Consider the following 15,686-nt stretch of genomic DNA (forward strand, 5'->3'; position numbering starts at 1 on the left):
TAAACTACGATACTAGTTAGATGGGCCACAGCGAAGCACGCCACTTGCCAAATTAATTCTGAACACCACCACCACCACCACCACAACAACAACTGATGGATAGTAATACCATTCAGAGCCCCACCTGTGCAATTGGATACAGAAAAATAAATCTGCTCACTGCATGATGTCACAGGTCACTGAGTTTAGCACTGGGATAAGAACACTACTATCACTTGTTATCAGGATAGAGAAAGATCTCCTAAACATGAGCTGTAGCACAAGTATGTACTGATGGCACTGTATAAGTCTGTCAAAAATCACATGAGGTAATACTACCTGCACCACTCACACTGATGGTGAAGCATGTGTATATGGGATGAAACTGATGCTTTGTATGTCTCCAGTTGTCTCTCATTAGTAAACTTTACAGAACATTACTAGCTAGTCATCTGCAATCTATGTTCCCCTGCAGCACAATACAGGTGATCAGTACCCTCTGCCATCCTGTGCCTTAGGCACTTTGAAACACTCCATAGACAGGACAGTGTTTGTGTAAGCCTACATGGCACATCACCTAACGTTGACCCTCTTGATTAAATCTGGGATGCCATCAAGATATATGTGCGAGCTTTGTAATGGCTGCGACTGACTTCTGCAAACTGTGGGTGTTGACTCAGGTGATAATGGTTTGGGATGGGCCCTCAGAGCTTTCAGCACACCGTGGAGTTCATGCCATGATGTGAAACTGGCACCATTGGGCAAACTGTAGTAAGTTCTGTGCTGTATCTCTCCAGAATTACACAAAAACAAATGAATAAAAAATTAGATTAAATTAAATGATACTACTGTTAAACACGTGAGAATCACCTCAGTGCTATGGCCAATGGTTTTGAGAAGGAAGTTAACCAGCTCATACTAAAATTAAGTTTTGTTATGAAGTAAAAAGAGTTAAATCATTATTTTTTTTTTCATTTTATAAACATGTTGAATAGAAAATACAATAATGCAGATGGAAAAATAATGCACAAACTGTAGAAGAAAATTTTGGATACCCTTTTTAAGCTCTCCACATATTGTCGTAGGTGCTCTTCACTTTTATTTGAATTGTATTCTCTAGAGGCTAGGAATATCTCTTTCTGCTTTCTACATTCCCTCTTTTCCCAAAGCCAGTCAGTTGTTTTTGGGTCCTGTAATAGAGAGAAAATTCATAAGAATATACATATTTGTGCACTTAATTAAGATTAATTTATTCTGAAAATAGCTTACACCATTAACTGTAAATGTTAAATTTCAAAAAGCTAATGACACTTAATTACATTAACTGGATTTTATTAGTACTACCAATTTTGGACGTACGCTGTCATCTGCTACAAAAATCACTTAAAACATTTCAGTTGTCATGAATATCAAAACACAAAGCATTGAATATTTTAATCCACATAAAATATGTGTTTCGTGTAGATTAAAATATTCAATGTTTTGTGTTTCAATATTTGAGACATATTAAATGTTATAAGTGATTTTCATACTAGATGATGGTTTACGGCCAAAACCAGCAGTACTAATAAAATCCTAATGCAATTCAGTGTCAGCAGTTTTTTTAAACATATATCGACTATTGAAAACTGTCTAAAAAGATCTATGTAAAGGTTAAGTGGTGGTGGGCGTTAGAAGTAAAGCTGAAGCTGAAAGGCCTCATTAACTTTTCAAATTGCAATAGCAATAAATAATGAATTATAACACTTTTCTAATAATTAGCTGCAAGCAGAAGAAAATAGAACAACCTACTACAAAATTGTTGGTTTTACATGAAATAAATGGATTTCAATTTTCCAGTGTTAAAGTTTGTAACAAGATGGCAGCAGACATCAGGCATGAAATTACAGTTCCCAAATATTCAAAACAAAGTAAAAGTGAATACCTTGCTAAGCACTGTTGCTAGGGCCTATCAAAATAATTGGACTTGTGGATGTAATTTCTGGTATGCTCCAAGCCTAACATTCATATTAAATGGTTTCTAACTTTTCCATTATACAGATGATTCCCCTCATCCTCACCAGAGGTGGGTTGTTATCGACCAACAACCTGGAGTCTGAGTGATCTCTCTTTCCAACCTTCCAAGACCTATACCTTTTCCATTCTGATGAAGAAACAAATGCATTCTTAAACTTAGTATAGTTTTTTTCTACTTGCAATTGTTCCTACAGGCAACGGTATGGAACTTTAGCAGATGAAGGCAAGTACTAGCCAGCTGTCCTGTCTCCTTCTAATTTTATAGCTTTTTCATTTGAAATTCCCTTTTAAACAATTTTTATGTTTATGGTGGCATCTCTAGTAATATATTAAATCTTGAGCTGACTTTTGGGTATCCCATCTAGCTATCACCATAAGCATGACATATTTCCTGACACTCATGCACCAGTAACATATACTCATAAAATGGACACAAGAAGATCAACTTCCCTTAGATTCCATTTCATTCCCTTCAGTCTTTCCAAGTAATTTTTAGAAGTAGCTTACTTGGTAATACCGATCCATTTTTCAAACTTGTGAAGCAAGTCTCCTTGTGGCTTCACTTAAACATTTATTGATTAGAAAGTCATACATGAATGCACAAGAAATGCAAGAAGTTTTCAACAAGCTAGACAACAGTAATTCTTAGGTTCGAAGGGACATACCACCGGCTCTCACAAGGAACCCCTTGAGTGTGAGGTTGCAATTTCAATCTTTTGTAAGGCTCATTTGAAAGCATAGCGTCAACAATTATGGCAGGAAAAATATTAGCTACTAGTGACACACCATGTGCAGCAGGATGGTGACACAAAATAAGTGTCTGGGAGGTGCAAAGATCAACCTTCTATGGGATGTATGTATTACACTTCACAAAATGGACATTGTTGACATTCGAGAAATGTTCAAAACAAACCATCAACTTGAACCATGAACACCAAATGATGAATGGCATGCCACAGTGATCATAAATGTTTGTACCAACAAGATCGAAGGTGAATTCCTTGGAAGTTACAAACAGAGCAGGTGGTTCAGATAGGAATCCACTCTTAACAAATGCAGACAGAATCATACTGGTGTAACAGGGTAATGAGAACTGATGAAATGTGATGGCATGCAACCAAATGTGAAAGAGTCTGTCTTGGAGCTTACCGTGTAACTGGTTGTCATTTAACAAAATAATTTAATTCAACAGCTAGAAATTCTACTTACCAAGCAGTGGCAGAACACACACATAAAAGAAGGTTATAATTAGGCAAGCTTTTGGACCCAGTGGCTCCTTCTTCAGGCAGAAGGGTTGAAGAGGAAGGAAGAGGGGTGAAGGAAAAGGGCTGGAGAGGTCTAGGAAAAGGGATCGATTATGGGAAAGTCTCTCAGACCTGCAGGTCAGGGGAGACTTACCGTACAGGATAAGAAGGAAATAGGTCTTTTATGTTTGTGTTCTGCTGCTGCTTGGTAAGTAAGTTTTTTATCTATCCAATTAAATTATTTTGCCAAAAATTGGTTACTCTTTAATAAACATAAACATTTTCCATGGTAGACTGTAATGTGATTTTTATTTAATCATGCAGTTAGCTAATTTCGCTTGTAAAACCAACATGGAAAAGCACTAAATTTTCTGCATGCATTGCATGTTACACAAACACTTTACACATCACATTAAGATAAAACATTACTTTTATCTGTTTTATCTTAATGTGAGTTGTGTAAAGTGTTAGTTATACATGTGATGCAGGCAGACAATTTAGTGCTTTTCATGTTGGTTTTACAAGTCCTTGACAATGAAAGTAGTCGAAATTAGTTAATCATACGATTAAATAAAAATTAAGTTGCAGCCTACTGTGGACCATGTTTACATTTATTAAGCATGTGGAGGCTGTGGATCCCCACAAATACAAAATTTTTTGTTATCCTTTAAGGCACAGCTGCAGATAGTGCAATAATATGTTCTATGGGCCTGGAAAAAAGAAACATCCAGATGCTGAGTTTGTCCAGTGGTTCCAGGTGGTATGAATTGCAATGTCACACACTTTTCTGGAGGGATAGTTTGCACTAAAGGAGTGTGATTTTTATACATAGACCAGCAATAAAGCAAAAGCAAGTTATTTTGACCAGTTATTGGCCAAAAGCAGTGCTCATAACGCTGTTCTAGTCCTCTTATGCCAATTTTCCCCCCTTTCTTGGTGTGACATAAATATTCCCTCCTGCCCTTGTAAGATCACGCAGATGACTAAGAATTGTAGGGGCAGAGGAACTCCAATTGCAGCACAATAAATAAATTTCCAGTCAGTTTACCATCCATATTAACAATCAGCATAGTTGCATATGACTGCATTAAGGCATTAGTTGATCTTAATTCAACTCTCTTGGTACCTATAATTTCTGAGGTTCCTTTCATATGGATTTCCCTCTTCAAATCCCGATTGGCCAGAGTTGCAAACCAATTCCTTACTGAATGATGGGATATATTTGTTTATCTCATCTACAAATTTTCAGGCCAATTCTGTAGTTTGCTGTGCATCATCAAGTTGATGCTTTGTTTGAAATTTCATTAGTTTATGTCTTCCAACTTTGTAGCACTGTTTGAATTATGTGCTCATCCACTGTTTCCCTTGAAATCATTGTAATCTATGATGTGTGCAATTTGACATGCATAACACAGTAGATTACTGACATACACATCCTGTAAATTGTATCGAGCATCCTTGAAACGTGCGAACACCAGTTTTTGTAACAAGTACACCTTGTCCTCCCTTGAATATCCATAGTTTTTCATGTGCAATACATGGTCATATTGCTGTAGACTTATTCGAAATCTGTTCATAATTTTTTTTATTATGCTACAGATGATCTTCCATATACAAAATTATGTTTAGGAACAGCTCCTTGGACAATGATTGTCCTTTACTACATTTCACCAGAGGCAAGGTTTGTGGCTCACTGTGCAACAACGATGATGAACTACGCAGCTTGACCTCTGTTTCAACATCACTTTCACTTGTTAAGCACATAACATCATCATTGTACTCCTTATGTACATTGCCCGCACAGTCAAGCATAGACAACACCGCACTCTCCATTGATTCATCTTGCTGAAATGCTAGTATTTCATCTGCCACTTCTTTCTCACTCTGTGAAATTCATTGGGTTCCTTTCTGACAAAATGTCGACTTCAGCAACTGTTGTGTAGATATAATGCAATGTTTGCTTTATTTATTATTGCCACTGCTTGGCTTTGTATCAACACCTATAGAACTGTTGTGGGTTATTAATCAACTAAGCATTTCAGCTATGCTCTACTGTATTCACCACTGAATTCCTTAGAGTCCCACCACCTACTGTCATTAACAGCCAATATTGTGGTCACACGGTAGACAATATGTGAGGCACTGAATGCCATAAATGTCAATGGCATTTTGTGACATCATACTCAAGGTGTTCCTTGTAAGTATGTAACAGTTACAAAAACATGAGCACCAGCCTTCACCATAAGAAAGCAACAAATTACTTGAAAGGCTGACTGACAAGCAGTAGCCTCAAGGATGTTAGCATAGAAGGCTGTGTGATTTGGTATGATTTAGGGATATTTGGAATACTTTATGAACATGTTGGCAGTAAGAGGAATAAAGAGAAATCACCAAGAAGAATGGAAAAGAAGAACAGATGATGATAATTTTAGACTAGTGCACAGGGAGTAACAAGAACCTCTGATATTTTCCTAGGAACTCTGGGACAATCTGCTTTAAGATTCTGTTGACAGCAACTGTTATGATATGAGAACAATGAAGGCTTGTGGCAAATGGATAAGATGTATGCAGTCCAATGGCTAAAGGGTCCTACGCAGCACCAAATTCCTACCTGCAGCTCAACACAGTGAGCCCTCTGCAACAGGTGTGGCAGGAGACAAGCAGGATGTCATCAAATCAACAGTCTGTGTACCACCATATAAAACTATATGCCTATTGTTGTGTCACACAGGCCAAGTGATTCTCAGGAGTCTCATTGTAGTGGGCTTAATTATGTATCCTGTTCCTTTTGCTTAATAAACGTGGCCAGCAGGGGTGGCTGTGCGGTTCTAGGTGCTACAGTCTGTAACCGCGTGACCACTATGGTCGCAGGTTCGACTCCTGCCTCAGGCATGTATGTGTGTGATGTCCTTAGGTTAATTAGGTTTAAGTAGTTCCAAGTTCTAGGGGACTGATGACCTCAGAAGTTAAGTCCCATAGGGCTCAGAGCCATTAATAAACATGGTTTTCTTTTTTATTACTTCATTGGGTGTCAATATTTCATATGCTGCTTGCAAAATCCTAATTTAAATCTTTTACAAGCAGAAGTAGAGTACAGTAGATAAATAATTGATATCTACGTAGCTGGGTTGATGCACACCTTGATTAATCTCAAGTGCCTGAAAATTCACCAAGTGGTATTTTTGTGATCTTTCCAGGGCATCTGACTGTGTAAATCGTATTACTTTCTTAGAAAAACTGAACATATAAATGCTTCATGTACAGCTGGTCTGAACCGTATTTAAAAACAGAAACAGAAATGAAAAGGATGTGCTGAATAATTCAGACAATGTTGGAAAGAACTGAAGATTAAGTTGTTTTCTGAAAATGGGCTCTCCCTAAAGTTTGAAGGACACACACACACACACACACACACACACACACACACACACACTACATTCAGTTCTGTACAACAAATAGAGTCCGATGTAGCATATGAGCTATAGGGTAGAATGCTCCAAATTATTGGATATACATACTGATGACAACTGGAAGACCCATATTACTCAGCTTCTCAAACAATTAAGTTCAGCTAATTTTGCTCTTTGTATAAGGGGTGTTCAAAAAGAAATGAGCCATAGGCATAATTACAGAAACCAGTATCTGTATGTTAGAAGTACTGCCCCTAGCTGTTGAGACACTTGTCCCACTGCGACACAAGGCGGTGAACGGCTGTCTCATAAAATTCCTGGGGCTGCGACGTTAACCAATTCCACATGTACACCTGGACGTCGTCGTCCGAGTTGAATCGTTTGCCCTCAGAGCCTTTTTAAGGAGAACAAAAATGGCATAATCACAGGGAGAGAGGTCCGGACACAATGGAGGGTGGCTGAGAGCCTCCCACTTGAACTTCTGCAGGAGTGCCGTGACTGTGTTGGCCATATGATGCTTTGCATTGTCGTGGAGCAGAATGACCCCAAAGGTGAGTTTGCTTGGTCGTTTTAATTTGATCGCTTGGCAAAAGGTGGTCAAAGTTCACGAGTAATACTGGGCATTCACTGGTGTCGCATGCTGCAGGAAGTGAATCAGAAGGGGACCATCTTGGTCAAAAAGAATGTCGGTATAATCTTTCCTGCATTTGTGTGGATGGCCTTGGCTTTTTATGGTGGTGGTGACCCTGGATGCTTCCACTGGAGACTTTGTCATTTTGATTCTGGTTTGAAGTGATGACACCATGACTCATCTCCAGCCACCGCTCGTGCCAGGAATGCATTCCCTTCCCAAGCATAGTGCTACAGATGAGCAAGACAAGAGAGTGGGCCATTCGACATGCTTTCTGGTGTGGTTGAAGACTGTGGGGCACCCATTGGGCACACACTTTGTGCATGCGCAGTCGTTCCTTCATTATGGGGTGAACACTTCTGACCCTCAATCCAACCACGGCAGCTATGGCTTTCACTGTCACTCAGCAGTCCTGTGTAATTAACGCATCCATCAGCTGGATGATGTCATTGGTAATGCAGTGTGTTGCTCCAGACCACGCATCATCGGCTAACGACACCCGTACCTCCCTGAAGCGCTTGAGCCATGCCTTGACCCTTGCAAGGGACATGCAGTATTCGCCGTGCACTTGTGACATTCGCCGATGAATGTCCATTCCTCCTACTCCTACTGCTGTCAGAAAACAAACCACACCTCTTTACTCATCTTTTGACGGCTGCATGTCACTGTTTGCAATGCGACAGGCAGTGTTGAATGATTGATGTGTGCTGCAGCTAGCTCTGTATAGTCACTTGACATGCATGCGTGCCCTCTAGCAGCCGGCTGTGAACTTCCACGCTCTGGTCGGAACCACACCTCATTACACACACCACGATATTATCCTCCTGTCACCAGTTTGTGCTCTCCAGACTCTGCCTCATTTCTTTTTGAAAGCCCCATATATAAATGCTAAACTTGGAAACAAATATAGCAACTTCCTGGCATATGTTAAATATTTTCATTCAATAATGTCTTATGGAATAATTTTCTGGGGTAGCTCATCACTTAGAAAGAAAGTATTGATTGCACAAGAGCGAGCAGTAAGAATAATAGGTGGTGTTCAGCCTTGGATGCCTCTTCAAGGAGCTAGGCATTTTAACTGTTCTGCCACAAAACATATATTCACTAATGGAATTTGTTATAAATAATATATCACAATTTGATATGAACAGTAATGTCCACACCTACAACACTAGAGGAAAAATGATATTTATTGCCCATTGTTACAGCTGTTAGCAGCTCAGAAAGGAGTTCAATATGCAGCAACAAAAATGTGTAATCATTTGCCCAATAACAGAAAAGTCTGACAGGTAGACAAGCAAGTTTTAAAACTAATTTACAATCATTTTCTCGTGGACAACTGACAAATTTCCATTTAAAAATTGGTAGCCAGTAAAAAAAAAATTGTAGTTGCATGGGAAGGACTAAAAATAATAATGTGTTAATATTAATGAACACTAATCACATATACATATCCCGTACACTGACTCGTTGCACATCATTTTGATAAAAGAATCATTCCAATTGTCTATAAACATGTAGCTAACTAACTATCCTTAGCAACCTACAGAACACTCTGAATGAACAAATGAATGAATGGCACTCACTGTAACGTCGGCATACACAGGAGTCCAGACCGTTGGGTGAACAGTTCGTCCCAGTACTAGCGGCCGAGCCATGACTTGTATATACATGAGGACTTTCTCGCGGACTTCAGCAAGTGTGCTGAGGTGTTGATAGTAACCTAGAACAAAGACACACCCAGCTCAAACTTTCACTCAAATATAGTCATATATGTCTACAGACCTGTTACTGGAAACATATATGAATGTTTACTAACAAACGGTAGTATTATGTGGACAGTATATCATAGCAGTCAGCCGCAACTGTAAACAAACATGAACTTAGACTGCCCGAGGGGACAGGAGCGGTGCAGGTAAATAACCCCTACCTCCCTCTCAAAGCGCTGTCACCCTATGTCTGCTTTCTACGCCTCCATGAAATCAAAACCGACATAACATTCATAGGGATCACTCTGATACTTTTTGTTGTAGTAACAGTCACAGTCGAATCCATTTACACACCAGGATTAGTCTCTTCACACATTTAAAAATAATAAAATAATAACAGCAATCCACAACACAAAGCAAATTGGAAAACACAAAGCATTTGGTACTGGCTAGAGCACAAAGGTTTGCTGCAGTTGGCAGTAGTGGTTCAGGAGTTCAAAAAACTCCCCCTAAATCTGCCACCATGTAATATGTGCATAATATGCTTATTTATTTTTATCATAGTTGCAAAGGAAATCAAGTCACAAATTTTCTCACTGTTAGAGACCATATTTTTGTTGGTTATGCATTCCTATGTTAAAGTGCTAACATTAAATCGCTAAGAAAACAAGCAAGATGTTGAATACAAGAATATATACAAACAGTTGTACTAGTGTATGTCATTAGTGCCATCAGCTATCTGGAATACATATCCCACAATAAATGTAAATCTTTCTTCCTCTTTTCTCTTAGAAATATAATAGTTTTAAAGAAATTTTAAGTTTATAATTAATAACATTTATAATTAGATAACTGCCTTCAAATTCATGTCATACTGCACTCACATTTGTAAGTGTGCATTCACCAGGTGTGACATTTGACAAATAAAACTCTATGATTGTGCTGAGTATTAATAATTAAAGGTCATATCTGTAGTGCCATACATGCATATATTTCACCTAAATTTTATTAACATATCACAATAAAATTTCATTAACATATGATAATAAAATTTAGGTGGAATTTATGTATTTATGACACTACCAATATGATCTTTGATTATTAACACTCAGCACAATCATAGAGTTTTACCTGTCAAATGTCACATCTGGTGAATGTACAGTGCAGTATGGCATGAATTCAAAGGTAGTTGTTATAGTAATTAACACATTGAGTAAATTTATTTGACATAATGCTGTTCTTAGTGAAGTGCTATGTCCTTTTAAATAGATGACAAGGAATTTTGTTCTGTTATACACATAACATATGTGAACATGTCTGACACAAGAACGAGTCCTGGTAACACACTTCACAGTGAGGTAGGAAGTGGTACAATTTTAAAAATTTAATTTGACTTCTACAAATTTTTGAGAAAAGAACATATTCCTCAAACTGAAGTGTTTTTTTTTTAGCATTTTCTGTTGCTACTTGACAATAGCACAATGGCAAAATCTCAGTTGTAAATAAATGAATACACTCAGTAACAGCCCACGCAGAAAATGATGTTATTTCCATAGTAATACAGACTGACATGATACACACAAATTAAAATAAAAACATCTATGAGGGTTACCAAGAAAGTAATGTACCACATTTTTTTTCTCAGTCAAAAACAATGCTATGAATGCAAAACGTTATTTATGTATTATCTGAAGTCTCCTGAGTGAGTGTGCCAAGTTTCCATCACTTCTGACAAATCCTGTAGCTGCAGGACAGTTTCAAAATGGTGTCTGTAGGTAATGTATGTTACAAGCAACATGCTGTCATTGAATTTCTCATTGCAGGGAAGGAAACTGTGGGTAATGTTCACAAGTGCTTGTGCAAACTTTATGGTTCATCTGCTGTCGACAGAAGTATAGTTACTCACTGGGCACGGAGGATGAAGTCATCAGAAGGTGGTTCGGGAGAGCTCCATGATTTGCAGCAGTTGGGAAAAACATCCACGACTGTCATACTTGACACACTTGACCTAGCCCCCTTGGACTTCCACTTGTTTGGGCCATAAAAGGGTGCCATATGTGGAAGACATTTTGAAGAGATTAGATTAGATTAGATTAGATTAGATTTACTTTCATTCCAATTGATCCGTAGTGAGGAGGTCCTCCAGGATGTGGAACATGTCAGAAAAACAACAATACATGACAAATATTTAAACTAAAACAAATAAGCTAATGTACCATTCCACAGGTCCCAAGTGGAATGATCGTCATTTTTTAATGAACACTAAGAGTCATTTTACAAATACTATTGCACTGAATTTAAAATAAAAAAGTTTTTTATTTATTTATAAGGTAAGAAACATGTAATACAACTACTGTAATACTTATTTACAATGAACACATTACTGCACTGAAATGGTGCAGAAGTTAGATTATACTTACACACACACACACACACACACACACACACACAAATTTTCAGTGAACACATTACTGCACTGAAATTGTGCAGAAGTTATGTTGTACTTATATACAAATCAGTTGGTTTTCCTCAGAAATTCATCAATGGAGTAGAAGGAGTTGGCCACCAATAAATCCTTTAGGCTTCTCTTAAACTGAATTTCATTGGTTGTTAAGCTTTTTATGGCTGCTGGCAAGTTATTGAAAATGTGTGTTCCTGAATAATGCACACCTTTTTGTACAAGACTAAGTGACTTTAAATCCTTGTGAAGATTATTCTTATTTCTAGTATTGATTCCATGAATTGAGCTGTTGGTTTGAAAAAGTGATATATTTTTAATGACAAATTTCATTAAGGAATAAATATATTGGGAAGCTGTAGTTAGTATCCCTAGTTCCCTAAACAGGCTTCTGCAGGATGTTCTTGAGTTCACACCACATATAATTCTTACTGCACGTTTTTGTGCCGGGAAAACTTTAGCTTGGCTTGATGAATTACCCCAGAAAATAACCCCATATGACATTATGGAATGAAAGTAAGCATAGTATGCCAGCTTTTTCATTTTTATATCCCCTATGTCTGACAAAATTCGCATTGCAAACAGAGATTTGTTAAGACGCTTCAGCAGTTCTGTGGTGTGCTCCTCCCAGTTGAATTTATTATCAAGCTGTAATCCCAAGAATTTAACACCGTCCACTTCTTCTATCTTCTTGTCATCATATGTTAGACATATACTCTTGGGACACCCCTTACAAGTTCTGAACTGCATGTAGTGTGTTTTTTCAAAGTTTAGTGACAAAGAATTGGCTAGGAACCAGTGATTAATGTCTACAAATATTTTATTGGCTGATCTTTCTAAGACTACACTTGATTTGCTATTTATTGCAATGTTTGTATCATCAGCAAACAAAACAAACTTGGCATCTGGTAATGTTACTGATGAAAGGTCATTGATATACACAAGAAAAAGTAAGGGCCCCAAAATGGAACCTTGTGGGACCCCACATGTAATTAGTTCCCAGTTGGATGATGCCTGATAGCTTGATACATGTCTCTTTCCTAATAACACCCTTTGTTTCCTGCCAGAGATATAAGATTTGAACCATTTTGCAGCATTTCCTGTTACACTATAATATTCTAGTTTACTTAAAAGGATATTGTGATTTACACAGTCAAATGCCTTTGACAGATCACAAAATATACCAGTTGCCTGCAATTTTTTGTCTAATGAATTAAGTACATTTTCACTGTAAGTGTAGATAGCCTTCTCAATATCAGAACCTTTTAGAAATCCAAACTGTGACTTTGACAGTATGTTATTTGAGATAAGATGGTTATAAAGACGACTGTACATTACTTTTTCGAAAATTTTTGAGAATGCTGGCAACAGTGAAATTGGACGGAAATTTGATGCTATTTCTTTATCTCCCTTCTTAAACAGTGGCTTAACTTCAGCATATTTCAGCCATTCGGGAAATATTCCACTGATAAACGACTGGTTACACAGATAGCTTAATATGTTACTTAGCTCAGAATCACATTCTTTAATTAACTTTGTTGATATTTCATCATACCCACTAGATGTTTTTGATTTTAAAGATTTTATGATGGACATTATTTCTGTTGGGGTAGTGAGGGTCAAATTCATATTATGGAAGTTACTTGAAATGTCTGGTCTAAGGTAATCCATAGCAGCATCTACCGAACCTGACAACCCCATCTTTTCAGTAATAGTTATAAAATGTTTGTTAAAAAGTTCTGCAACACTATACACATCTGTCACCAATGCATCATTTACTCTTAATGCTATTTGTTCCTCTTCATGTCTGGTTCTACCGGTCTCCTCCTTCACTATATCCCATATTGTCTTTATTTTGTTATCTGATATGACTATCTTTTCCTTGTAATATATTTGCTTTGACATCCGTATTACAGTCTTTAATATTTTGCAGTATTTCTTATAATGTGCTATAGCATCAACATTGGAAATGTTTCGGATTGACAGATACAGTTTTCTTTTTGTTTTACAAGATACCCCTATTCCTCGAGTAATCCATGGCTTCTTTGTAGACTTTGCTCTAACCTTGGTAAGTTTTGGGGGAAAGCAGTGTTCAAATAAGGTAAGCACTTTATTAGCAAAAATGTTATATTTTTCATTCATGCCATGAGCACTGTAAACATCAGTCCAGTGAATGTCTCTGAGGAGTGTCCTAAAATAATCAATTTTTGGCTTACTGATTACCCTCTTGAGCTCAGATTTAACAGATTTTATATCCTGTTCAGTATTAACATTTAACAGAAGGAACTGCATGTCATGGTCTGAGAGGCCATTGACTATTGGTTTTGTAATATAATTTTGTTCATTTGACTTTTCTATAAAGATATTATCAATGGCTGTTTGTGAGCAAGTGGTTATCCTAGTGGGGAACTTTACTGTGGGAATTAAGTTGAATGATAGTGTTACTAACTCAAATAGGTTCTTATTGGGAGAGTCTTTAAGGAAATCTACATTGAAATCACCAGCAACCACTATTTCTTTGTTTTTGGTTGTTAAATGGGCCAGTACAGCTTCAAGGTGGTTTACAAACAGATTAAAGTTACCTGCAGGTGCTCGATATACACTTAATATTATGAAAGATTTTTTGTGAAAATCTAATTCTGTTGCACATGCTTCCATATGCTGTTCTAGGCAAAATTTATGAATGTCTATGTTCTTAAATTTATGACAGTTCCTGATGAATGTGGCAACTCCTCCTTTCTCCATTTCTGATCTACAATAGTGAGATGCTAACCTAAACCCTGTAACACTTAAAAGTTCTATACCAGTGGTCACATGATGTTCAGAGAGGCAGATTATGTCAGCTGGGTTTAAAGACTCTAATTCATCTATGCAGATAGTTAATTCATTAATTTTATTTCTCAGTCCTCGAATATTTTGATGCAATAAAGATAGCTGACATTTCACATTGACTGACTTAAAATTGGATGGAGTTAAAATATCTGCTGACAGTTGAAAATTCTTAACCAGTGGCTGTTTATGTTGATGTAATAAGCTGGAATTATGTTTTTTGATTTCTTTCTCAAACTGAAGGTTTGTCTCAGTTCTAACCTCTCTTAAAATTTGTTTTCTTTCTGTCCTCCCTACCCTAAAAAAGGGTCTTTTCTGAATCCTATAACCACTGGTATTTTACCACTCATGACAGTGCCTCCCCCCTTTAACTTTCCTGCTATTTCCCCAGCCAATTTACCCTTCCCCTTCCTGTTGAGGTGAAGGCCATGCCTAGTATAATCCCACCTACTGACAGAATCAACATGAACCGCACCAATGTGTGACCCCGCACCCGACATGAGCAGCCGTTCCAGCTCCAAATTAACTCTCTTGACAGAAGAGTTCAAATGAGGTCGGTCATGGCGCCCAAGAACAGATACAAACTCAACACTGGTATGCCTCGATGCTGATGCAATCTTCGCCAGGTCACACTCTATGCTGTACCCAGGATCTCTGTCAATACTGTTACCTGCCCCACCCACTATAACCACGGTGTCTTCCTTAGTGAAATCTTTGCAAAGTGATCCTAAATCCTCTGTCACCTGCTCCAGACCAGCACTAGGTTTAAAAAAATTGGTGACCTGGTATTCTGATCCTAGTTCATCCTGCAAGAGTTGGCCAACACCTCTTCCATGGGAACTACCTAACAACAACACTTTCTTTCTCTTTACTGATTTCCCTACATTCTTACTTTTCAATTTGCTGCTGAAAGTTTGTTGTGCCCTGTCTACACCTGTAACTGCTTGAGGCTCACCAGCTTCTAACTGAAGCAACAGGTCAAATCTATTTTCCACATTCACCATAAAGCTGTCAGACAAAGTTCTAGGCCTGTTCCTCCTGTTGCCTGTTGCCACTTCCCACCTCTCTTTACCCTTCTCCCTCCTTAACCTGTCAAGATCTCCCCTGGCCTCGTCTAACTCAGCCTGAAGGACAGCAATTTTCCCCTCCTGTTCCAGTATCTTCCTATCTCTACTACAAATCCTACAAAACCACTGATGAGTCTCATTTACTTCCCCTATTCCCACGCCACTACAGTCACCCACATGGAAAAAACTACAGCACCCATCACACCAAAGCCCCGACCTAACAATTCTACGGCAAGTCAAGCACTTTTCACTCATGATAAACGTATTAATTTGTTAAGAATAAGTCAGTTAAATTACAGATAAACACGAAAATATGGTTACACAAATTTGGCCTATACGCAAC

At 37.9% G+C, this 15,686-nt stretch overlaps 1 protein-coding gene across 3 annotated transcripts in view; it reads right to left on the reverse strand.

Moving 5' to 3' along the window:
- Nucleotides 1–15,686, reverse strand: part of LOC124798185 (voltage-dependent calcium channel subunit alpha-2/delta-3) — a 792,806-nt gene that overhangs the window by 366,721 nt on the left and 410,399 nt on the right. For all 3 annotated transcript variants that reach the window (XM_047261474.1, XM_047261473.1, XM_047261472.1), the window contains exons 9-10: nucleotides 8,867–9,003; nucleotides 1,035–1,169 (exon numbers count right to left, since the gene is read on the reverse strand). In XM_047261474.1, coding sequence (XP_047117430.1) covers nucleotides 1,035–1,169; nucleotides 8,867–9,003 — 272 coding nt within the window. The remainder of the gene's footprint in view (nucleotides 1–1,034; nucleotides 1,170–8,866; nucleotides 9,004–15,686) is intronic.

The sequence above is a fragment of the Schistocerca piceifrons genome, chromosome 5 (genome assembly GCF_021461385.2).
Source record: "Schistocerca piceifrons isolate TAMUIC-IGC-003096 chromosome 5, iqSchPice1.1, whole genome shotgun sequence".
NCBI lineage: Eukaryota > Metazoa > Arthropoda > Insecta > Orthoptera > Acrididae > Schistocerca > Schistocerca piceifrons.